The sequence below is a fragment of the Salvelinus alpinus genome, chromosome 15 (genome assembly GCF_045679555.1).
Source record: "Salvelinus alpinus chromosome 15, SLU_Salpinus.1, whole genome shotgun sequence".
NCBI classification, from domain to species: Eukaryota; Metazoa; Chordata; class Actinopteri; order Salmoniformes; family Salmonidae; genus Salvelinus; species Salvelinus alpinus.
This window is the reverse complement of record NC_092100.1, coordinates 48,881,481-48,907,238: the sequence shown is the minus strand read 5'-3', so window position 1 is coordinate 48,907,238 and position 25,758 is coordinate 48,881,481. Positions and strand designations below refer to the sequence as shown.

At 42.1% G+C, this 25,758-nt stretch overlaps 2 protein-coding genes and 1 long non-coding RNA gene across 14 annotated transcripts in view; 2 read left to right on the top strand and 1 right to left on the bottom strand.

The window, feature by feature from the left end:
- Positions 1 to 25,758, bottom strand: part of LOC139540223 (protein bicaudal D homolog 1-like) — a 112,586-nt gene that overhangs the window by 34,510 nt on the left and 52,318 nt on the right. The gene's annotated exons all lie outside the window — the stretch shown is intronic.
- LOC139540227 (myb/SANT-like DNA-binding domain-containing protein 4) lies at positions 7,070 to 9,510 on the top strand. 3 transcript variants are annotated; one of them, XM_071343889.1, is made up of 9 exons: positions 7,070 to 7,451; positions 7,743 to 7,813; positions 7,901 to 8,077; positions 8,168 to 8,229; positions 8,312 to 8,398; positions 8,486 to 8,527; positions 8,596 to 8,769; positions 8,849 to 8,884; positions 8,983 to 9,510. In XM_071343889.1, exons 1-8 carry the CDS (start codon positions 7,294 to 7,296, stop codon positions 8,882 to 8,884), a joined length of 807 nt encoding a protein of 268 aa, XP_071199990.1. In that variant the 5' UTR covers positions 7,070 to 7,293; the 3' UTR covers positions 8,983 to 9,510. The 3 variants fall into 3 exon arrangements, 2 of the variants coding, with proteins under 2 accessions (XP_071199990.1, XP_071199989.1); XR_011668129.1 differs by having other exon boundaries at positions 8,596 to 8,884; XM_071343888.1 differs by having other exon boundaries at positions 8,596 to 9,510.
- On the top strand, positions 9,535 to 10,795 carry LOC139540228 (uncharacterized). Its single transcript, XR_011668130.1, has 2 exons — positions 9,535 to 9,928; positions 10,023 to 10,795. It is a non-coding gene; the product is annotated as an uncharacterized lncRNA (long non-coding RNA).

Sequence of the window (25,758 nt, the reverse complement as noted above, 5' to 3'; positions counted from 1 at the left end):
CATTAGCATTTAGTAAGCATTCTCTATGAGGATTCCTTAGTACTTGTTAGCATTTTGTTCAGATTTTTTTATATTTTTAAATAGTACATTTAAGTCATTTAGCAGACGCTCTTATCCAGAGCGACTTACAAATTGGTGCATTCACCTTATGACATCCAGTGGAACAGCCACTTTACAATAGTGCATCTAAATCTTTTAAGGGGGGGGGGGTGAGAAGGATTACTTTATCCTATCCTAGGTATTCCTTAAAGAGGTGGAGAGGAGTACCCCTTGTATGCACTACCAATAATACCGTATATCCCGGGATGGCACAAGCACGGTATGGAAATCTGGATACCGCCCAACCGAAGATGTTAACTGCTTAATTAACTCTGGAACCATACCTGTGGAGACACACCTCCTTTCAATATACTTTGTATCCCTCATTTACTCAAGTGTTTCCATTATTTTGGTACAGTAGTTACCTGTACATCTATACATCTATTAATAGGTTTGTCTACCAGTAGCGGTGGGTAAAATCCTTGGGCAAACCAGAAAAAAAGCCATATTACAATCTATGTGTTGTGATAATTGCATTGTTTACTCTAAAACCTGTTAGTTAATTTGCCTTGCCCCCGTTATATATAGGCCTAAGACCGAGACAAAAACACACAGCAGAATAAATTCAACCACACATTTGTTTCATCACAAAACCGGAGCGCCTACATCTGTCCGTTGGATTCCACAAAGCATATTGCATGTAACAAACAGTTACAGTGCATTCATAAAGTATTCAGGCCCCTTGAATTTTTCCACATTTTGTTACGTTACAGCCTTATTCTAAAATGGATTAAATAGTTGTTTCCCCCTCATCAATCTACACACAATACCACATAATGACAAAGCAAAAACAGTTTTTCAGAAATGTTTGCTAATTTACAAAAATCATATTTACATAAGTATTCAGACCCTTTACTCAGTACTTTGTAGTAGCACCTTTGGCAGCGATTATAGAATCGCGTCTTCTTAGGTATGACGCTGCAAGCTTGGCACACCTGTATTTGCGGAGTTTCTCCCATTCTTCTCTGCAGATCCTCTTAAGCTCTGTCAGGTTGGATGGGGAGCATCCCTGGACAGCTATTTTCAGGTCTCTCCAGAGAAGTTCGATCGGGTTCAAGTCTGGGCTCTGGCTTCCTGTTGGAAGGTGAATCTTCGCCCCAGTCTGAGGTCCTGAGTGCTCTGGAGCAGGTTTTCACCAAGGATTTCTTTGTACTTTGCTCTGTTCATCTTTCTCATAGCCTTCAGAGCCTAGTGAAACATGTGTTCTTATAAACCCAGAGTTTTGACTGGCCACTATTTAAAAGAGGATCACAGATTTCTGGTGATGCCATATTTATTGCTCAATTCTTAAAATTAAACATTACTATGCTCTACAACTGGCATACATAGGCGGCTCGTGAGTTTCAATCTTTGGGGAAGCAACTTTATAATAAAGCACTGTATGCATCATCCCTTTTGCAGACTTATGTAAGATAGCCTACTATTCCTAATATGATGGGTAGATTGGATAGTCATAATTTAGGATAATAATATAACTCAATGTTTGCAAGAAAATACAACGCATGACTGAGCATGTACAGCATAGAGTAGGCCTAGTCTATAACAGATACGTTTCTTCTTTCTTTGCATGGGAAAATGTGGCCTGTTGTAAACACATTTCATGTGATTCTACTACACTTTATATATGACTGGAGACATTAGCAGACTCCTTTTTATTAGGACAAAAGGTAGTCTACTCTGCTGACAGTGACAAACATATCAATACAAATGACGTCCATATAATAGGCCTACAAGAAGGGGAGACACAAATAGAATATGACGTCCATATAATAGGCCTACAAGAAGGGGAGACACAAATAGAATATGACGTCCATATAATAGGCCTACAAGAAGGGGAGACACAAATAGAATATGACGTCCATATAATAGGCCTACAAGAAGGGGAGACACACATAGAATATGACGTCCATATAATAGGCCTACAAGAAGGGGAGACACAAATAGAATATGACGTCCATCTAAACGGAAGGAGGAAATTATTGTCCAAAAACTAACTTTTAACCTCTAACGAGCCTCTACCCCGGGTCCGGGAGCACCCCCCACCCCCCCACACACTGATTAGCATAGCTAGCATAGCTTCACAAGTAGATAGTAGCATCTAAATATCATTAAATCACAAGTCCAAGACACCAGATGAAAGATACAGATCTTGTGAATAAAGCCACCATTTCAGATTTTTAAAATGTTTTACAGGGAAGACAAAATATGTAAATCTATTAGCTAAACACGTTAGCAAAATACACCACTATTCTAACTCCATCAGTTTCTTACTCCTTCAGGTGCTATCACCAATTCGGCTCAACTAAGATATTGATAGCCACTAACCAAGAAAAAACCTCTTCAGATGACAGTCTGATAACATATTCATGGTATAGGATAGTTTTTGTTAGAAAAAAGTGCATATTTCAGGTAGAAATCACAGTTTACAATTGCACCGACCATCACAAATCGACTAGAATTACTAGATAGAGCAACGTGTATGACCAATTTACTCATCATAAAACATTTCATAAAAATAGACAAAGCATAGCAATGGAAAGACCCAGTTCTTGTGATTTCAGACCATATTTCAGATTTTCTAAGCGTTTTTCAGCGAAAACACAATAAATCGATAAGTTAGCATACCACATGTGCAAACGTTACCAGAGCATCGATTCCAGCCAAAGAGCGCTATAACGTAATCACCGCCAAAATATATTAATTTTTTCACTAACCTTCTCAGAATTCTTCCGATGACACTCCTGTAACATCATTTTACAATATACATATACAGTTTGTTCGAAAAGGTGCATATTTAGCCATACAAAACCGTGGTTACACAATAAAAATACTAGGAAATCAAGCCTCAATATGTCTGACGTCATCTATCAGAGTGATCTAGTTTAATTGAAAGCTAATCATATACTTGACTAAAAAATACAGGGTTGACAGGAATCGAAAGACAAATTAGTTCTTAATGCAACCGCTGATTTACATTTTTAAAATTATCCTTACTTTTCAATACAGGGTTCGCCAAGTGAAGCTATACCAAACAAAATGGCGAAATATGCGTTTAAAATATTTCGACAGAAACACGATTTATCATATTAAATATTGCTTACTTTGAGCTGTTCTTCCATCAGATTCTTGGGCAATGTATCCTTTCTATGTTATAAACGTCTTTTGGTCGATAGATGTCCTCTGTCCTTCGAAATGTCCACCACCAACGACCGACACCCCAAAACGTGTCCAAAGTTTCAGAGTGCACAACAAATAAATTCCTCAAAATCGCACTAAACGGATATAAATTGCTATAAAACGGTTCAAATTAACTACATTATGATGTTTTTAACAACTATAACGACTGAAAACATGACCGGAGAAATATTGCTGGTTAGACAACGATTTGGAACGAGGCAAGTCCGATGGCCTTCACGCTTCAGGCGCACGACGAGAAAGGGCGGTCCCTATACATTTTGTGGATTTATAATGGCTGGGATTGTGCAATAGACTTCATTCAAAACGTGATGACGTACAGACACCCAGAGGAAGACGTAGGCAGTGTCGGTTTCTTCATAGCATTCACTGTCGCCTTAAAAACAGACTCCAGATCAGGGGTAAAAATTTCTGAAATCTGAACCCTGTCATGAAAAGTGCTGTAGAAATTGTTCTGTACCACTCAGAGACAAAATTCCAACTTCTATAGAAACTAGAAGGTGTTTTCTATCCAATAATAACAATAATATGCATATTGTACGATCAAGAATTTAGCACGAGGCAGTTTAATTTGGAGACCCAAATATGCTAATGCGGAACAGCACCCCCTATAGTTCCAAGAAGTTTTAAGTAGCACTGTGTCAACAATGATAAATAGTGACTATCTACTCACTGAGGATATTGCTGATGCTCTCCGCTGGTGCCAATAGGATAGGCTATACTGTTGTTCTCTCAATTAAGTTGAGAATTTTGATAAATAAAAGATAGATTAGTCCTTTTCTTGTCTTCTCTTCACAGCAATAACTATTAGCTTCCCAAACTATGTTTTCCCGCAATTGTATGTTGAAATAATGATATGCCTGGCTTGGCCTACTTTTTACAGACAGCCGCAACTCAACAATAATCTGCCCAAATTGCACACGCTGCCTTTCCTTCCGACTACAGGAAATGCGATGAAAAGAAATTCACAACCTTTTTTTTTAAAGAAGCTAAATATCCTCTGTGGCCAAATCTTCTTTAGTAACCTATTTTGAATGACAGACAGGAGTAGGATAATTAGGCAATATCATTTTGGTAATGTAATTCAAATGACTTTAGGAAAAGCTTTCCCTAGCCTTATAGACGAGCCGCCTATGCCTGCATATTAAAGACGTAACTGCACATAATCTCCATTTGCTATTCCAGTGCAGGCTACAAATGACGTTTTGTTTTTGTGGGCCATTCTAATAAAAAAACTGTAATTCCACACAGTACCAGTCAAGAGTTTGGACACACCTACTCATTCCAGGGTTTTTCTTTATTGTTACTAATTTCTACATTGTAGGATAATACTGAAGACATCAAAACTATGAAATGACACATATGGAATCATGTAGTAACCAAAAAAGTGTTAAACAAATCAAAATATATTTTATATTTGAGATTCTTCAAAGTAGCCACCCTTGATGATAGCTTTGCACACTCTTGATATTATCTCAACCAGCTTCATGAGGTAGTCACCTGGACTGCATTTCAATTAACCGGTGTGCCTTGTTAAAAGTTAATTTGTGGAATTTCTTTCCTTCTTAACTTCTTTGGTATTGAGTAGCTTGGATAAAAAGGTGCCCACAGTAAACTGCCTGCTACTCAGTCCTAAAAGCTAGAATATGCATATAATTAGTAGATTTGGATAGAAAGCACTCTGAAGTTTCTAAAACTATTTGAATGATGTCTGTGAGTATAACATAACTCATATGGAAGGCAAAAACCTGAGAAAAAAATCCAACCAGGAAGTGGGAAATCTGAGGTTTGTAGGTTTGCCTATCCAATATACAGTGTCTATAGGGTCATATTGCACTTCCTAAGGCTTCCACTAGATGTCAACAGTCTTTAGAACCTTGTTTGAGGCTTCTAATGTGAAGGAGGGGGGAATAAGAGCTGATTGATTCAGGCGTCTGGCAGAGTGCCACAAGCTCAGTCTCAGGCTCAGTGAGAGTTAGCTGCGTTCCATTGCATTTCTACAGACAAAGGAATTGTCCGGTTGAGACATTATTGAAGATTTATGATAAGAACATCCTAAAGATTGATTCCATACTTCGTTTGACATGTTTCTACGAACTGTAAGTTCGTCTGAACTTTCGCCTGGACTTGCCCGCGCCTCCTGAGTTTGGATTTGTGTACTAAACCCGCGAACAAAAAGGAGGTATTTGGACATAAATTATGGACTTTATCGAACAAAACTAACATTTATTGTGGAACAGTGCATTCTGATGAAGATCATCAAAGGTAAGTGAATATTTATAATGCTATTTCTGACTTCTGTTGACTCCACAACATGGCGGGTATCTGTATGGCTTGTTTTTGTGTCTGAGCGCCGTACTCAGATTATTGCATGGTGTGCTTTTTCCGATATTTATTTTTTTAAATCTGACACAGCGGTTATATTAAGGAGAAGTTTATCTATAATTCCATGCATAACAATTGTATCTTTTGGCAATGTTTATTATGAGTATTTCTAAATTGATGTGGCTCTCTGCAAAATCACTGGAGGTTTTGGAGGCAAAACATTACTGAACATAACGCGCCAATGTAAACTCAGATTTTTGGATATAAATATGAACTTTATCGAACAAAACATACATGTATTGTGTAACATGAAGTCCTATGAGTGTCATCTGATGAAGATCATCAAAGGTTAGTGATTCATTTTATCTCTATCTCTGCTTTTTGTGACTCCTCTCTTTGGCTGGAAAAATGGCTGTGTTTTTCTGTGACTAGATGCTGACCTAACATAATCGTTTGGTGTGCTTTCGTCGTAAAGCCTTTTTGAAATTGGACACTGTGGCTGGATTTACAACAAGTTTATCTTTAAAATGGTGTAAAATACTTTTATGTTTGAGGAATTTTAATTATGGGATTTCTGTTGTTTTGAATTTGGAGCCCTGCAATTTCACTGGCTGCTGTTGAGGTGGGACGCTAGCGTCACGAATATCCCAGAGAGGTTAATGCATTTGAGCCAATCAGTTGTGTTGTGACAAGGTATGGGTGGTATACAGAAGATAGCCCTATTTGGTAAAATACCAAGTCCATATTATGGCAAGAACAGCTCAAATAAGCAAAGAGAAATGACAGTCCATCATTACATTAAGACATGAAGGTCAGTCAATTCTGAAAATTTGAAGAACTTTGAAAGTTTCTTCAAGTGCATTCGCAAAAACCATCAAACGCTATGATGAAACTGGCTCTCATGAGGACCGCCACAGGAAAGGAAGACCCAGAGTTAGACTTCATTAGAGTTACCAGCCTCAGAAATTGCAGCCCAAATAAATGCTTCAAAGAGTTCAAGTAACAGACACTTCTCAACATCAACTGTTCAGAGGAGACTGCATGAATCAGGCATTCATGGTAGAATTTCTGCAAAGAAACCACTAGTAAAGGACACCAATAATAAGAAGAGACTTGCTTGGGCCAAGCAACACGAGCAATGGACATTAGACCAATGGAAAGCTGACCTTAGTCCCAATTTGAGATTTTTGGTTCCAACCGCCATGTCTTGTGAGACACAGAGTAGGTGAACAGATGAGCTCCGCATGTGTGGTTCCCACCATGAAGCATGGAGGAGGAGGTGTGATGGTGTTGGGGTGGTTTGCGGCTGACACTGTCAGTGATTTATTTAGAATTCAAGGCACAGCATGGCTACCACAGCATTCTGCAGCAATACGCCATCAAATCTGGTTTACACTTAGTGGGACTATCATTTGTTTTTCAACAGGACAATGACTCAACACACCTCCAGGGGCCTGTTGCACAAAAGTAGAATTAAGACATCCGGGATAAATGACTCAGCTGAGCTCAATGAAGCCAAAACATGTGCGTCCAGGCTTAATTGGTTGCACAAAGACCAAGCCAGGATGAGCAGACACGGATTCATTAAGCCAGGTGAAACCAATCCTGGATAGGTGCGCGCTCACGGCTCACTCAAATAGACCCCGCCACAGATCACAGATTAACTGATTTACCATGGCAACTAGAGCCGCGTACTTTTCCCCGTCGGAAGCACACATCCTCATGGAGGCATACGAGGAGGTAAAATATATAATTAAGAAGAAAGGCAACACCGCCACAGTGATAAAGCAAAGAGAAAAAGCGTGGCAAAGTATTGCAGACCGCCTGAATGCGTAAGTAGTGCACAATTACACACTCACCGCTCCGCTGAAACATTACAATTACAATTCAAATATTTAATTCACATCTCCAAAAATGCAGTTGTACTGTAATTATGAAACGGTTAAATTTTTAATTGAAATGCACTGCAGATATGAGTGAAATTGTGTAAAGTAACTCCATCACACTGTATAAAGCTATGATACATTTTTTTATATTTTTACTGAAAACAAGACAAAAATACCAAGTAATTTTTTGCAGTGTGACTCCATTAAATGTGTGTGTGTGTGTGTGTGTGTGTGTAGATTAAACATGAACGGGCCAAAACGGACATGGCAGCAGGTCAAAATCAAATACAAGAACATTCTGCAGAATGGTATGGTCCCTGACTAATATTTAACAAAGCACAAGCATATATTGTACCCAGAAGGTGCCTGCTCACACATTGTCTGTACTGTTTTAGCAGTGAAAAAGAATACCCACAGACAAGGCACGGGTGGTGGGTCACCAAAGGCTGACCTTACCCCAGCAGAGGACATGGCCTTGGAGCTAAATAAAGGCAGGCCCGTCTTAGAGGGGATCCCTGGGGGGAAAGAGACGAGCATAGGTTCCTCCCAAGATGCCACCCGCTTCATTCAAGGTATGTCCTTCCATCTCTACATGGGATACAACCACATTCATATTGAATCAATTTGGACTGTCTGACTTTGGTTTACCTATTGCCTTGCAGTGTCTGGCAGCACTGTGTTCCTGTTAGAGCCACCAGCACAAGCACCAGACGATGCTGATCCAGTGAGTACTCCATCAAAGGCATACTGTAGGCCTGGCATGTCTTGTCTACTAGCTTCAATATGAATCCGATTAAATGTGATAGGGTGAAGGCCCCAGTGCAGCAGCAACAGCACATGATGGAGACGATGATGAGGAGGAGACCATCTCTCTGGATTCCAGAAGGCATGAGGTATCATGTTAAGACTGTGAAAGTACTATTTACTCTACAATGGTGAGGAGTCCTCATCAAAATCAAAAAATCTAATTTCTTTTACAGGACCCAGATGCTATACAGTGGGAAAACCAGCCTGGCAACATAGTGCGTATTAATAAAAGGACACCACATCCTGCCAAATTCCAGCTGCGCTAATTGTATTGTGTTCACAGAGCTCACAAGCTATCAGAAAGTTGTATGGCAACCACCTCCGGCGCCAAATAGAACTGGCAGACATAGACATTCAGTACAAGAAGAAAAAGATGGAAAATCTTGCACTGGAGTCCGAAATAAAAAAGAGGACAATTAGGAAACTGGACCTTGAAATAAAAAAACTTGAGAGGGAGGTGAGATATGCCTTCAATGTACACTGTATGCTAACTGTAACACAAATGTATTAATCATTATTTTTCTTTCCTCCCCCAGCTCCAAGAAGATGACACAGCTCAAAATAAAAATTAGGTATATTCTCGTAAAGTCAAGTGAGCCCTGACATATGAGCTCTTATTGTGAGCACACAGGACGGTGGCATCTTTCTAAGGTTTTTTTTATTTTCCCAGCAATCAGTACAACCAAGTCATCGTTATAAGGCATCGCCCTCTTTTGCCCACCCCCCCAGCACCAGGTGTGGCCACTAGCCTATATGAAGGCCCAAAATTGTGTGTTCCTTTCTGCTCTGACAATGGCATGCCCATTCGTGCGAGATGTGGTGGATGAAGAAGCACTTGTGCTGAGGAGAGCCTTCAGGCGAGAAAGGGTCTTCAGGGACCGGTTGGACCCACTGGCCTTCCCTGATGACCATCTATATGAAAGATACAGGTTTTCTGCAGATGGCATCAGGTATCTATGCAGACTACTGGGTCCCAGGATTAAGCACCGCACTGCACGGAGCCATGCACTGAGTGTGGAGCAAATGGTTTGTGTGGCCTTGCGCTTTTTTGCTAGTGGAGCCTTCCTGTACTCAGTGGGGGATGCAGAACAGCTGAACAAGGCCACAATTTGCCGCACAATAAGGAGTGTGTGTCTGGCTATCAAAGCATTAGCAGATGTCTTCATCTCCTTCCCTGGCCACAGAAGACTCTGTGACATCAGAGGAGATCTATAGGATTGCAGGTAAGAGGATCTACAAATTACAGGACAACTGTTAACACATAGTAGGATACTCATTACTTTGTGTGACAGGTTTCCCCAATGTCATTGGTGCAGTGGACTGTACACACATAAGGATAAAAGCCCCCTCAGGTGCCCATGAGGCCGATTTTGTGAATAGGAAATCCTTTCACAGCATTAATGTTCAGGTGAACATAACTTTTTGATATTGTCCATTGACGAACACTCTGCATTGCCAGTGATGTGCATTGATTGGTGTAATATTCCTCATCTTATGATTTCAGATGGTCTGCAATGCTGACTGTGTGATCAGCAATGTTGTGGCAAAATAGCCTGGCTCAGTCCATGACTCCAGAATCTTTCGGGCCTCTGAAATCTATCAGTGCCTATCACAAGGTAAGCCACACAACCCCTATTTATAACCATCATGGCTGTGTCAAGAATATCACTGTGTTTATGAGGTAGTAATGATGAGATTTTGTGTTGACAGGTGAATTCTCTGGTGTGTTGCTGGGAGACAGGGGGTATGGCTGCCAGCCTTTTCTCCTGACACCTTTCACAGACCCCCAGGAAGCACAGCAGGCCTACAACCATGCCCATGCCAGGACCAGGGCCAGAGTTGAAATGACCTTTGGCCTCCTGAAGGCACGCTTTCACTGCCTTCACAAATTAAGGGTCAGCCCTGTTAGGGCATGTGATATTACTGTGGCTTGTGCTGTCCTCCACAATGTGGCCTGCCTGAGGAAGGAGAGGGCCCCCAGAGTGCCACCAGCCATGGACTGGGACAATCCGGCAATCTTCCCTGATGACGACAGTGGTCGGCTGCTGAGGGACCAATATGTGTTGAATTATTTTAGTTAGTATGTGTGCTTTCAATTTTGGTTAAATATGTCCTGCGGTGGCAGAGGAATTTGGTTTTTTTTGGGTTCGTTTTTTGACGAATTTGGCCTCTTATGATGTTTGTGCGGTATACTGTGTGTAATACAAGGCTGCAGGGAGGCTACTGCATCCATTCATTTGTCTGTTCAGTTGATGTGTATGGATTTGTCCTGCATTTATTTTAGTGTGCAGACATGCAGGGTGTGTTATATACAGACCTTTGAATGTGTATGTATCATTTTGTATAATATGCTTGGATTCTGTGCTTTCCATCTTGTAGAGTCACTGTGACTTCAGTTTCGAAAGGAGCTGATGGTTTACCTGCTTTGTTTTGTCCTTATTCAATAAAGGAACATAATGTTACACATTGTGTTTTTATATTCATATGGAATGTGTATTTGTTTATATGACAGAGTACTAGGGCCACACTGAAGAAAAAGGATAAAGTCATAAATTTATGAGGCTGGTTCTTTCTGCAGAAAAGCTACATATTGTTTTTACAGTTTTGATACTTATGACAATGTGATACTTAATATTCTGGCACATCAGCATGTCTTTGTTTATGAAACCATACTGAAGTACAATTTCACGAAATGCCCCACATCTGTCATTTTAACAACTGTCCTCCTTTAAAACAACTGGTTACAATATTATGACTTGTGTTTTTTTCCCCTCTGTGGCCCTAATATTCTATCATTTTATATATAGCCTTATAGTCTATGGGAAACTGTAAATTATCTAATGATAGCAACATCATCTAAAAATCATTTTTTATCCAAAATCATTGAAATTAATGATCACAAACGTTTAAATAATAACAGTGGGTCTAGTTATATGTGATAACAATGTATAGTGAGCAGTGAAATAACTATTGGTTTCCATTTGTGGTGACTGCTGACTGACATTAGGGATGAGATTAAATAGATCCTGGAATTTAGCCTGGTCTGGAGCAGGCTAGCTCCACAGAATAAATCTCCATGGTAATTTATACCATAACATATCCTCCTGCCCCCTATCCATCTTTAGTGCAACCGGATTACGGATCAATTGAGCCAGGATCACCAAGATATCCTGGCTTAATCCCTTATCCTAGTTTTGTGCAACAGGCCCCAGGCTGTGTAAGTGTCACGTTCTGACCCTAGTTATTGTGTTAATTGTTTGTTTTAGTGGGTCAGGACGTGAGTTGGGTGGGCATTCTATGTTATGTGTTTCTGTGTTGGGTTCATGTTAACTAGCCTGATATGGTTCTCAATCAGGGACAGGTGTTTTACGTTTCCTCTGATTGAGAACCATATTTAGGTAGGCTGTTCACACTGTTTGTTTGTGGGTGATTGTTGCTGTGTCTGTGTTTGTGCACCACACGGTACTGTTTCGTTTTGTTTAGTCTGTTCGTGCGTTCTTCGTGTTTATGTTAGTTCGCATGTTCAGGTCTGTTGACGTCGTTTGTTGTTTTGTAGTTTGTCTTGTATTTTCGTATTCGTTATTATAATTAAATATCATTATGTCTACATACCTCGCTGCGTGTTGGTCCGATCCATGCTCCTCCTCGTCTGAGGAGGAGAACGACTTCGACAACCGTTACAGTAAGGGATATTCGACCAGGAAGGAGAGTGATGGAGTGCTGCATCAGATGAGCTGGCCTCCACAATCACCCAACCTCAACCCAATTGAGATGGTTTGGGATGAGTTGGACTGCAGCGTGAAGGAAAAGCAACAAACAAGTGCTCAGAATATGTGGGAACTCCTTCAAGACTGTTGAAAGAGCATTCCAGGTTAAGCTTGTTTGGTTACTACATGATTCCATATGAGTTGTTTCATAGTTTTGATGTCTTCACTATTATTGTAAATGTAGAAAATAGTAAAAAGAAAAAAAAACTTGAATGAGTATGTGTATCCAGACGTTTGCCTGGTACTGTATATTAGTAGGCTATATGTAAAGATCAGATTAAATTAAGAATAGTCTGACGGTTGAGAATATTATCAGGTGCTTGTCAAATTTGGAATGAGAGACTGATTAAGTGTGTGCAGCCTGCGCAAGAAATAGAGCTCATGCCTTTTATGCAACTTTAAAAAATATCATTATTAGAGTCGCATCATGCAGCCTTAGAATGTATTAGAAATCAAAACATATAGCGTAACGTTTGTATCAAAATTAAAGTTGCATAAATAACTCTAAGTTAAGCATTGTTAACCGCTAAACACATGCATGTGCACATTCCCTCTGAAATCATTTGGATAAAATATCCTTTCTATTTAATTCATGTATGTTCAATTGTATTCTTCATACTATAAAATAACATCACAGTATTCTAAGCAAATCTTGCCTGCTAAATGAACTAGTGTAGCCCACAGCCATATGGAATAGCCAGATGAGGACCTAACATAAGGACAACTCAGTGTGTGCTATTCTGTTCTTCCTGAAATAGACTACATTTTCTTCATATCATGTTTCTTTACGCCTGTCAAAAATAACTAATGGCTATATTGTGATGGTCTAGTATATTAAATGAATTTATTCGAATTTTTAAAATGTAGACGTTCCAAAGGTTTGAAAGCAAGGAGATGCTAAACATGTTTATGTTAATTAAAGGTCAATTACCCTGAGACCGGCAGGTAATTGCTTGACAATCACCGGCTCACAAAATGTCATGACCGCCACAGCCCTAGTTACACGTGGTCTTCGGTTGTGAGGCCAGTTGAACATACTGCCAAATTTTCTAAAATGACATTGGAGATGGCTTATGGTAGAAGAATTCACATTCAAATCTCTGGCAACAGCTCTGGTGGAAATTCCTGCAGTCAGCATGCCAATTGCACACTCCCTCAAAACTTGTGGCATTGTGTTGTGTTCCAAAACTACACATTTTAGAGTGGCCTTTTATTGTCTCCAGCACAATGTGCACCTGTGTAATGATCATGCTGTTTAATCAGCTTCTTGATATGCCACACCTGTCAGCTGGATGGATTATATTGGCAAAGGAGAAATGCTCACTAACAGGGATGTAAACATATTTCTGCACAACATTTGATAGAAATAAGCTTTTTGTGCGTATGGAACATTTCTGGGATCTTTTAATTCAGCTCATAAAACATGGGACCAACACTTTACATGTTGTGTTTATATTTTTCTTCAGTGTATGAAACACAGAGAGATGAAAGACACAATTATTTGATATGCTTTTTATTATTCTCTAACACAGTAGATTGCGCTCATTTGAACTTTAAACATTTAAAAGCTACTGTATGAATAAACACCTGTTAGCTACACATCCAGGATTACAAGCTAGACTTAATTAACAAATACATTTTAAAACGCAAATATTTAGATCTCTATCTCGGTTTTGGTTTCATTTTAACAAGTCATATGGTTTACCCCGAGAATACCTGTGACCAATGCTGCCTTTATCTGTTGAGATTCCATTCTTGATTGGGAATTTCCATTGACGTTATACTAAACTGAAACTAAACAAAACAAAGCATAACTGACTGTGTGTGTGTGTGTGTGTGTGTGTGGCGTGAATGCATCTGGATTTACAGACATCAAAATCCTTCCCATAAACCATACAAAATGTACTGTACAATGTCTCTTGTACTTTTGTCATCAACAGGAAAAGCTTTACAGAAAATACTAATGCCTACACTCAGCATGGTACCAAATCCGTAGCAGACACAACAACAATCTCATATTCAGTGTTTTCCCTCCCACCTTGTGTTGTCTGTAGTCTGTGTACATGCTGTGTTCATTTTAAAGGTCAGCCAGGAGAAAGCCAGTGTTCAGCTCCTCTCGTTGAAGCAATTACATTTGGCCCCAGTCTGCTCATCATCCCACCACTGATAAGAGGGACGCCTGGACCAGAGCCCAGAATGGCCATCACTTATTGATGCTCATTCTGTGTGGTCCAGCATGGGCACAGAGAGGGTGGGCATGAGGCTAGGCACAGGGATGTAATGATACTCTCACCTAAGCCAAGTAGGAGAACATTCCTCCTCTCCACTCCTAACTAGAGCACCACAGCATTAACTCCTACACACATCACATCTGTGACAAACAAGTCAGCAGGTAGGATTGTATTTTATCTAACCTTTATTTAGCCAGCTTTATCTTATTGAGATAAGATCTTTCACAAGAACTGGTTCAAAATGGCAGCAGAATCGTAATGGATGGGAGTGATATTATCATAGTAAAATCTTTATTCATTCAGAGGAAAGAGAAAGGACTAGATTGCTTTAGTTCATTTCTTTTGCAACAGATTGTACCAGCTTTTTCTAACTGTGTCATGTGTACATCTCTCTCAGCTGGGAAATGTACCCTAGAGGGGAGGAATGCTGACCCTGCCACACACACACACACACACACACACACACACACACACACACACACACACACACACACACACACACACACACACACACACACACACACACACACACACACACACACACACACACACACACACACACACACACACACACACACACACACAATTCCGATGTTCATCCCTGCCATTGGTTCATTTGAGTGCGGCAGTGGTAACAGTGCCAAAGGGCCAGAACACAGAGATGAAGTGGGCTGGAAGGAGGAGAGGAAAGGAGGCTTTAATACAATATGCCCTGTAAGGCCACTCTGCCACTGCCCTGACTCATCAGCATGATGCAATGGCAGCAACTCCTGGACCCTTTCCATCACCCTAGCTTCAATTACCCCAAGCGAGAGAGCGAGAGAGGCGACATGTCAAGCGCTAAAGAAGGCCATGGCTCTGCTGTTCTACTGTGCCCTTCAGCAAAGTCAGCCTGTGTCAGTAGAAACCCTCCTCCTCATCTCCTCCTGCAAGCTGTTGCCTATGGGCTGCTCTTAGACGGTTTCAGATAAAGTACTTTTGCCATTGGTAAAAGCACAATAGAACAAAGTAAAATATGAAAGTAAGGCTTAACGGCTAAGATACTCTTAAGTACAACTGGTCTCACGTTGCATTACTGTCAGTTTTGTCCTAGTTTGGTTAATAAGTATAAAACATTTAGAATGTATTGCCATCCATGCACTACTCATAAAACATATTTAGAACTAGAAACGTATAATACCGGCAAATACTGCCATACCATCCAAAATTAGAAAAATATTGTGATATAATATTTTGGACATATCAGTAGAGCTGGGCGATATGGACAAAAAGTAATATCAGGATATATTTACCCATTTTGCTCGATAATAATGAATTATTGCTCCACCCTCAACTTCCGGATTTGTCTCCATGCTGTTGTGCTGTTTGTGGCTACTATTGTGAATTTTCCAGAACATGTGTGGCCATTATACATATCAGGATAGTCAGCAAAACTAGTGCACTCTATATGTGCTCTGGGTCATTAGACATGCACCTGTCTGGGGTGTGGACACGGCTGGTTATTCCTGTAACTGTGTTATGGCCAACTATGTACTGTTGCTGTGGTTACACCTCTTGGGTCTTTTCCAGAACATGGGTGTCCCTTTCAGAGGAGTTAGCAGGATGACATGTATGGTTATTTCTGTAAAGTGCCAAGGACTGTTACTATGGTCCTACATACATGAACCTGGCTTAAGGTGAGAACATGTCTATTTTTGGACTATTGCTGTGGCTCTATCCATGCCCTAATATGAAACCAAACTAAACTTAGTGCAAGGCAATAAGATAACGATGGCTAAATGTCAGAGGGGATGATGCATTAAGAGGAGTTACTATGAGTAAGGAGGAAAAATGTAAAAGTAGTCTGCCAAGATTGGAAAGGGAGTTGTTTCATGAACCAGCTCGGCTTTTGTTATATTGTAATACACGTCTATTTGAATGCACATGCTCCGGTATTTGTGAAATATGATTGACCGAATATTTCCACGACACTACTTGGCTATGTGCCAAACTTTTCATTTTTTACTTATAATAAATTTACAAACGTCTTTGTTTTTACCTCGCTCTACTTTTTCATTCAACTTTTTCACCCCGGACGCTTTATCTGGACATGGTTCTACAGGACCTCCACCAGCCGAAAAAGTAGTAACATTAACATTGCAGTCGCTGTACTCATAATATACAGGAGAACTATCGCCTTATGGTGAATGTAGTATCCTTAGGGGCTTCTTAGATTGATGACTTATGGCACGTAAGTACGGTTTATTATTTAATTGTAACTTAGAATAACATTCTTTCATGCACCTGGCTTAAGCTACCTGAAGCCTTCTTAAATCACGGTTATATAGGCAGACATAGGAAATGGCTACGGCTAGCAGAAAGCAAACCCCTGTCTTGAGCCAATACTGCCATCTATTGGTAAACAAATATACCAGGTTACTACAGTAAGGATAGCCGTGTTGAATGCACAGCTTCAGATGCAATCATTAGGCAAGGGCAATTTAAGTGTAGGAAAGGATGCAACAGCATCTGTGCCAGCAGTAAGTACAGATAATAGTATAAATCCCCCTGCACAGTCCCCGCAGCCGGACATTTTTTTTCAAGGCTTCCGGAAAGAAATGCTGTCGGCATGTTCAACCGGTGTCGCTCATTCAGCCGACAAATTTTCAACCGGTTCTCCCCTATTAAGGCAGAGTCAGAGGCCGAGCCTTCTCAGGTCTCTCCTCCACCCGTTACGGGGTCTGAGTCGCCAAAGCCGCTGAAGCATCCCATCATTTGCTGTGACAAATTGAAAACCCTTTCCATTACACGCAATATTAGACTTAAAAATAATCATCCAGCGATCATACACTGTTTACCAGGGGGCAGGGCTACCGACGTGAAGGCTAATCTGAAGATGGTGCTGGCTAAGGCTAAAACTAGCGAGTGTAGAGAGTATAGAGATATTGTTATCGACGTCGGCACCAGGATGAAACAGTCAGAAGTCAGCAAGCGCAACATAGCTTCAGCGTGTAAATTGAGTAATTGTCTCACAACTCAATCGATGGATGAAACCATTTTCTGCCCCTCCCAAAAGATAGAATTTGGAAATAATTGGCCCTCTTTCTGGGACTCACCCACAAACAGGACCAAGCCTGGCCTGCTGAGGAGTGACGGACTCCATCCTAGCTGGAGGGGTGCTCTCATTTTATCTATGAACATAGACATGGCTCTAACTCCTCTAGCACCACAATGAGATAGCCTGCTGCCTGGCCTGCACCCTGTTAGCCAGCCTGCCAGCTTAGTGGAGTCTGCCCCTAGCACAGTCAGTGTAGTCAGCTCAGCTATCCCCATTGAGACCGTGTCTGTGACTCGATCTAGGTTGAGCAAAACAAAACATGGCGGTGTTCGCCTTAGCAATCTCACTTGAATAAAAACCTCCTCCATTCCTGTCATTATTGAAAGAGATTGTGATATCTCACATCTCAAAATATGGCTACTTAATGTTAGATCCCTCACTTCCAATGCAGTCATAGTCAATGAACTAATCACTGATCATAATCTTGATGTGATTGGTCTGACTAAAACATGGCTCAAGCCTCTCCTCCTGGTTACACTAGTGACCATATCCCCCACGCATCCCGCAATTGCAGAGGTGTTGCTAACATTTGACAGATTTGACAAATTTCAACTTACAAAAAAAAATGACTACGTTTTTGTTAGATTCTAGTTAAGAAATCTATGCAGTCTACTCAATCCCTTTTTACAGTTACTGTTTAAAGGCCTCCAGGGCCGTATACAACATTCCTCACTGAGTTCCCTGAATTCCTATCGGACCTTGTAGGTAATATTGATAATATTCACTGATAATATTCCCATTTTTGTAAAAGTCCACAGACCCAGTCCAAAAGGCTTTCAGAGCCATCATCAACTCAGTGGGTTTTGTCCAACATGTCTCTGGACCTACTCATTGCCACAGTCATACCCCAGATCTAGTTTTATCCCATCGAATAAATATTGTGGATCTAAATGTTTTTCCTCATAATCCTGGACTATCGGACCACCATTTTATTATGTTTGCAATCGCAACAAATAATCTGCTCAGACTCCAACAAAAGATCCAAAGACAACCCAAAGATTCTTAGATGCCCTTCCAGACTCCCTCCACCTACCCAAGGACGTCAGAGTACAAAAATCAGTTAACCACCTAACTGAGGATCTAAATTTAACCTTGTGCAGTCGCACTCGTAAAAACAAAACATATTTGTCACAATAAATTTGCTCCCTGGTATACAAAAAATACCCAAGCTCCACCAAACTGGAAGTCTTCCGTCTAGCTTGGAAAGACCGTACAGTGCAATATCGAAGAGCCCTCACTGCTGCTTGATCATCCTATTTTTCCAACCTAACTGAGGAGAATACGAACAGTCCAAAATGTAATTTTATACTGTCGCAAGGTTAACTAAAAAGCAGCAATCAACAAGAGAGGATAGCTTTCACTTTAGCAGTGATACATTCATGAACTTCTTCGATGAAAAGATCATGATCATTAGAAAGGAAATTGCGACTCCTCTTTGAATCTGCGTATTTCTCCAAAGCTCAGTTGTCCTGAGTTTGCACAGAACTGCCAAGACCTAGGATCAATGGAGACACTCAAGTTGTTTAATCCTGTATCTCTTGACACATTCATGAAAATGGTAATGGTCTCTAAACCTTCAAGCTGCATACTGGACCCTATTCGAACAAAACTACTGAAAGAGCTACTTCCTGTGCTTTGCCCTCCTATGTTGAACATAAGAAATGGCTCCCTATCCAGCGGATGTGCACCAACGTTTAACATTTTACTATTTATATTTTTGACAACTTTTACTTCACTACATTTCTAAAGAAAATAGTGTACTTTTTACCCATACATTTTCCCTGACAACCAAAAGTACTTGTTACATTTGGAATGCTAAACAGGACTGGAAAATGGTTAAATTCACACACTTTTCAAGAGAACATCCCTGGTCATCCCTACTGCCTCTGATGCGGCAGACTCACTAAACACACATGCTTCATATGTAAATTGTGTCTGAGTGTTGGTGTGTGCCTTTGACTATCCGTATATATATTAAAAAAGAAAAGAAAATTGTGCTGTTTGGATTGCCTAATAGAAGTCACTTTAAATTATTTCTACTTTTACTTTTGATACTTAAGTATAGTTAAAACCAAATACTTTTAGACTTTTACTCAAGTAGTATTTTACTGAGTGAATTTCACTTGAGTCATTTTCTATTAAGGTACAGTTGAAGTCAGAAGTTTACATACACCTTAGCCAAATACATTTAAACTCAGTTTCACAATTCCTGACATTTAATCCTAGTAAAAATTCCCTGTCTTAGGTCAGTTAGGATCAGCACTTTATTTTAAGAATGTGAAATGTCAGAATAATAGTAGCGAGAATGATTTATTTCAGCTTTTATTTCTTTCATCACATTCCCAGTGGGTCAGAAGTTTACATACAATCAATTAGTATTTGGTAGCATTGCCTTTAAATTGTTTGACTTGGGTCAAATGTTTCGGGTAGCCTTCCACAAGCTTACCACAATAATTTGGGTGAATTTTGTCCCATTCCTCCTGACAGAGCTGGTGTAACTGAGTCAAGTTTGTAGGCCTCCTTGCTCGCATATGCCTTTCAGTTCTACCCACACATTTTCTATAGGATTGAGGTTAGGGCTTTGTGATGGCCACTCCAATACCTTGACTTTGTTGTCAAGCCATTTTGCCACAACTTTGGAAGTTTGCTTGGGGTCATTGTCCAGTTGGAAGACCCATTTTCGACCAAGCTTTAACTTCCTGACGGATGTCTTGAGATGTTGCTTCAATATATCCACATAATTTTCCTGCCACATGATGCCATCTATTTTGTGAAGTGCACCAGTCCCTCCTGCAGCAAAGCACCCCCACAACATGATGCTGCCACCCCCGTGCTTCACGGTTCAGACACTAAACAGAAAACAAGATCCCACAAAACCCAAAAGGAAAATGACAACTTATATATGATCCCCAATCAGAGACAACGATAGACAGCTGCCTCTGATTGGGAACCACACTCGGCCAAAAACAAAGAAATAGAAAACATAGACTTTCCCACCCAAGTCACACCCTGACCTAACCAAAAATAGAGAATAATAAGGATCTCTAAGGTCAGGGCGTGACAATCCCCCATATCTTTTTTTGGTAAATATATATATCCATATACATACACATACATATACACATACGCATACCTATATAGATATACATAAAAAATATACACCTTTCTTATTCCCCGCAAACCCTACCACACTTCCCCCAATTAGAGTAAACTAATAAACAATAACACTTAGGCTTCTACCTTCAGTTTATACATCTTATACACATTTTACAGACACAATCTATTTTACAATAGTTATATTTTGTTTGTTTTTAGATCTTCCTCTATTTCTGATGTCCATCCAGTTTGATTTCTATTTGTAACTGTGCTATTTCACAAAATTTCTGAACCTATATACATTTTACAGAACCCGTATGTTTTAGATTTTTTATCTTTGTAACGGTGCGTAGAGTGATGGGTGTGGAGTCAAGTGCAGAGAGCAGAGGATTCGGAAAAAAAACTTTATTCCGTACAATACTGCGCAAAACGAGGGTGACGCCGAACACAGGCGTAAACACTCCAAAAATAATGTACTACACAGGTACATATACTGTACAGTGGACAATACAAAAAAACAGAGACACTCCTATACCACCTACAGCAAAACAATCTCGCACGAACACAAGCGGGCTAACTGAACTTAAATAACCCAACCCAAAAACCCCAAACAAGGAACAGGTGAAACCAATTAGACCCAACAAAACAAAAAGGGAAAAAAGGATCGGTAGCAGCTAGTAGACCGGCGACGACGACCGCCGAGCGCCACCCGAACGGGAAGGGGAGCCACCTTCGGTGATATTCGTGACAGTACCCCCCCCCCCCCTGACGCGTGGCTCCCACAGCGCGCCGACACCGGCCTCGAGGACGACCCGGAGGGCGAGGCGCCGGGCGATCCGGATGGAGACGATGGAATTCCCTTAGCATAGATGGATCCAATATGTCCCCCACCGGGACCCAGCACCTCTCCTCCGGCCCATACCCCTCCCAGTCCACGAGGTACTGCAGGTCCCTCACCCGGCGTCTCGAGTCCAGAATGGCCCGTATCGTGTACGCCGGGGACCCCTCGATGTCCAGAGGGGGCGGAGGGACCTCCGGAACCTCACCGTCCTGCAGGGGACCAGCTACCACCGGCCTGAGGAGAGACACATGAAACGAGGGGTTAATACGATAATACGAAGGAAGTAGTAATCGATAACACACCTCGTTTATCCTCCTCAGGACTAATAAAAGGACCCCACTGGAGTGAGGGGCGCCTCTGGACTGAGGGGCAGCTCCGGACTGAGGGGCCGCTCCGGACTGGCGGGAGACTCTGGCAGATCCGGACTGACGGGCGGCTCAGGCGGCTCCGGACTGACGGGCGGCTCAGGCGGCTCCTGACTGACGGGCGGCTCAGGCGGCTCCTGACTGACGGGCGGCTCAGGCGGCTCCTGACTGACGGGCGGCTCAGGCGGCTCCTGACTGACGGGCGGCTCAGGCGGCTCCTGACTGACGGGCGGCTCAGGCGGCTCCTGCCTGACGGGCGGCTCAGGCGGCTCCTGCCTGCCTGACGGCTCAGGCGGCTCCTGACTGACGGGCGGCTCAGGCGGCTCCTGACTGACGGGCGGCTCAGGCGGCTCCTGACTGACGGGCGGCTCAGGCGGCTCCTGACTGACGGGCGGCTCAGGCGGCTCCTGACTGACGGGCGGCTCAGGCGGCTCCTGACTGACGGGCAGCTCAGGACAGACGGGCGGCTCAGGACAGACGGGCGGCTCAGGCGGCTCAGCACAGACTGGCGGCTCAGTACAGACGGGCGGCTCAGGCGGCTCAGGACAGACGGGCGGCTCAGGCGGCTCAGGACAGACGGGCGGCTCAGGACAGACGGGCAGCTCAGGACAGACGGGCAGCTCAGGACAGACGGGCAGCTCAGGACAGACGGGCAGCTCAGGCGGCTCAGGCGGCTCAGGACAGACGGGCGGCTCAGGCGGCTCAGGACAGACGGGCGGCTCAGGCGGCTCAGGACAGACGGGCGGCTCAGGCGGCTCAGGACAGACGGGCGGCTCAGGCGGCTCAGGACAGACGGGCGGCTCAGGCGGCGCTGGACAGACGGGCGGCTCAGGCGGCTCAGGACAGACGGGCGGCTCAGGCGGCGCTGGACAGGAGGGCGGCTCAGGCGGCGCTGGACAGGAGGGCGGCTCAGGCGGCGCTGGACAGGAGGGCGGCTCAGGCGGCGCTGGACAGGCGGGAGCACCTGGAGGAAGGACACGGAGAGACAGACTGGTGCGTGGGGCTGCCACCGGAGGTCTGGTACGTGGAGGAGGCACCGGATAGACCGGACCGTGGAGGCGCACTGAAGGTCTCGAGCACCGAGCCTGCACAACCTTCCCTGGCTGGATACTCCCTGTAGCCCGGCCAGTGAAGCGAGGTGGAACAGACCGCACTGGGCTGTGCTGGCGAATCTTGGACACCGTGCATAGGGCTGGTGCCATATACCCCGGGCCGAGGAGACGCACTGGAGACCAGATGCGCTGAGCTGGCTTCATAGCACCTGGCTCAATGCCCACTCTAGCCCGGCCGATACGAGGAGCGGCAATGTAGCGCACCGGGACATCGTGCGCTTCTCCGCATAACACAGTGCCTGCCCGGACCACCTCTCTCCACGGTAAGCACGGGAAGTTGGCTCAGGTCTCCTACTTGACTTAGCCACACTCCCCGTGTGCCCCCGCCCAATACATTTTTGGGGCTGCCTCTCGGGCTTCCAGCCACGCTGTCGTGCTGCCTCCTCATAACGCTGCCTCTCGGCTTTCGCTGCCTCCAGCTCTGCCTTGGGGCGGCGATATTCTCCCGGCTGTACCCAGGGTCCCTTGCCATCCAAGATCTCCTCCCAAGTCCAGGAGTCTTGAACCCGCTGCTCCTGGGTACCACGCTGCTTGGTCCGGTTGTGGTGGGTGATTCTGTAACGCTCGTCGTTGGAATGAGAAGAGGAGGACCAATGCGCAGCGTGGTAAGTGTCCATATTGATAATTTATTATCATGAACACAAAACAAAATAACGAGAACGAAACGAAACAGTCCTGAACGGTGAAATACAAAAAAACACTGAACAGAAAATAATCACCCACAAAACACATTGACAAACCGGCTACCTAAATATGGCTCCCAATCAGAGACAAACGACTGACACCTGCCTCTGATTGAGAACCATACTAGGCCAAACGCATACAAACAGACAACCTAGACATACAACATAGAATGCCCACCCACATCACACCCTGACCAAACAAAACATAGAAACATACAAAGCAATCTATGGTCAGGTCGTGACAATCTTGTTATTACTCCCACCCTTCAGCTCCATTCAACCCCTCCCATCTATCTCCTAACACCATCCATTTTGGATTTCTATTTGTATATTTTTCAACTGTGCTGTGATGCTTCACAAAAGTACTGAACCTTTCTATTCTCATAGCTTCTACAGATTGTAAATTAAAAATAAATTTTTTTGCAAAAATAATTATTATATTATTGATTGACTATGGTTTTTCAAATCACCCAGTATTGCTATCTGCAGCGTTAGTTCTAGGCAAATGTTGCAACTCTTCAGCCATTCCTGGACCTGTGACCAAAAACGAGCTACATGTGGACAATACCAAAATAAATGATCTAATGACTGCCTCCTCACAGCAGAATTTACAGAGCTGGGGAGATTGCATCCCCCATATATATATATATATAACATTCTATTGGATGCAAGAATTTTGTGTAGTAATTTAAATTAAAAACTAGAAGTTTTGAATCCGGTGTTGTTTTGCGTATCAATTCATAAACCATGTGCCATGGAATGGGTAATCGAAAATCTCCTCCCAACTATTTAGCAATTTATATGGCACAGCTGTTAGTTTTTTGGTCCTGAAATGAAATTGGTATATGTTTTTATTTATCACACTTTTCTTTAACCATTTATGTTCTTTAATGCAGGGCCGACATACAAGTTCCTTACTTTTTCCCCTTCTACTTACCTCTTCCATTTTTGTGGTAATGCTGCAATTAGTTGGTTGTAATTTTGGGTAGAGCAGACATTTCCATATGTCTGTGTTAGCTGCATGGGTGACATAACTCCACCAGTCCTATTTATGATATCATTCACTAAAATGATATCTTAAAAAAAATGTATTTCTTCGAAAAAATACGGTTAAAAAAATAAATAAATTAGTATATTTGAGATTAACCACAATATTTGTTGTATTATTAGTTCTGTCTTTTCAGATGGATTAAACTGAAATTGAAACCAACTTTCTAAGGCTTCTTTAAAAAATAATAATATTTTGGAGATTATTTCCTTTTCAAACAACCGAAAGTGAGCAGGTGTAATCTGAATAAAGGGAAAAAGGCCCTTCTTGAACATAGGATGAGACATTCCTACCAATTTACTAGAGAACCAGTTTGGATTTAAGTATAACTTTTGTATGACTGATGCCTTTAGTGAGAGGTCTAATGCTTTAAAAACTTCTTAGGGCTGCAATCCCGTTAACGGGATCGATATGACAACAGCCAGTGAAAGTGCAGGGCGCCAAATTCAAACAACAGAAATCTCATAATTAAAATTCCTCAAGCATACAAATATTTCACATAATTTCACACCACACTTCTTGTTAATCCCACCACAGTGTCCGATTTCAAAAAGGCTTTACAGCGAAAGCACCACAAACGATTATGTTAGGTCAAAATCACACAAAAACACAGCCATTTTTCCAGCCAAAGACATGAGTCACAAAAAGCAGAAATAGAGATAAAATTAATCACTAACCTTTGATGATCTTCATCAGATGACACCCATAGGACTTCATGTTACACAATACATATATGTTTTGTTCGATAAAGTTCATATTTATATCCAAAAACCTCAGTTTACATTGGCGCCATGTTCAGAAATGCCTCCAAAATATCCGGAGAAATTGCAGAGCCACATCAAATAACAGAAATACTCATCATAAACTTTGATGAAAGATACATGTTTTACATATAATTAAAGATACACTTGTTCTTAATGCAACCGCTGTGTCAAATTTCAAAAAAGCTTTACGGCAAAAGCAAAATATTCAATAATCTGAGAACAGCGTTCAGCCACAAAAGGAAGCCATACAGTGACCCTCCAAATTGTGGAGTCAACAAAAGTCATAAATAGCATTATAAATCTTCACTTACCTTTGCTGATCTTCGTCGGAATGCACTCCCAGGACTCCCACTTCCACAAGAAATGTTCGTTTTGTTCGGTAATGTCCATCATTTATGTCCAAATAGCTACTTTTGTTAGCGTGTTTGGTAAACAAATCCAA

Coding starts and splice junctions, on each gene's coding strand:
- LOC139540227 (XM_071343888.1), top strand. CDS start 7,294: ATGGCAACTAGAGCCGCGTACTTTTCCCCGTCGGAAGCACACATCCTC. Junction 7,814..7,900: donor CAAGAACATTCTGCAGAATG/GTATGGTCCCTG, acceptor GTACTGTTTTAG/CAGTGAAAAAGAATACCCAC. Junction 8,078..8,167: donor TGCCACCCGCTTCATTCAAG/GTATGTCCTTCC, acceptor ATTGCCTTGCAG/TGTCTGGCAGCACTGTGTTC.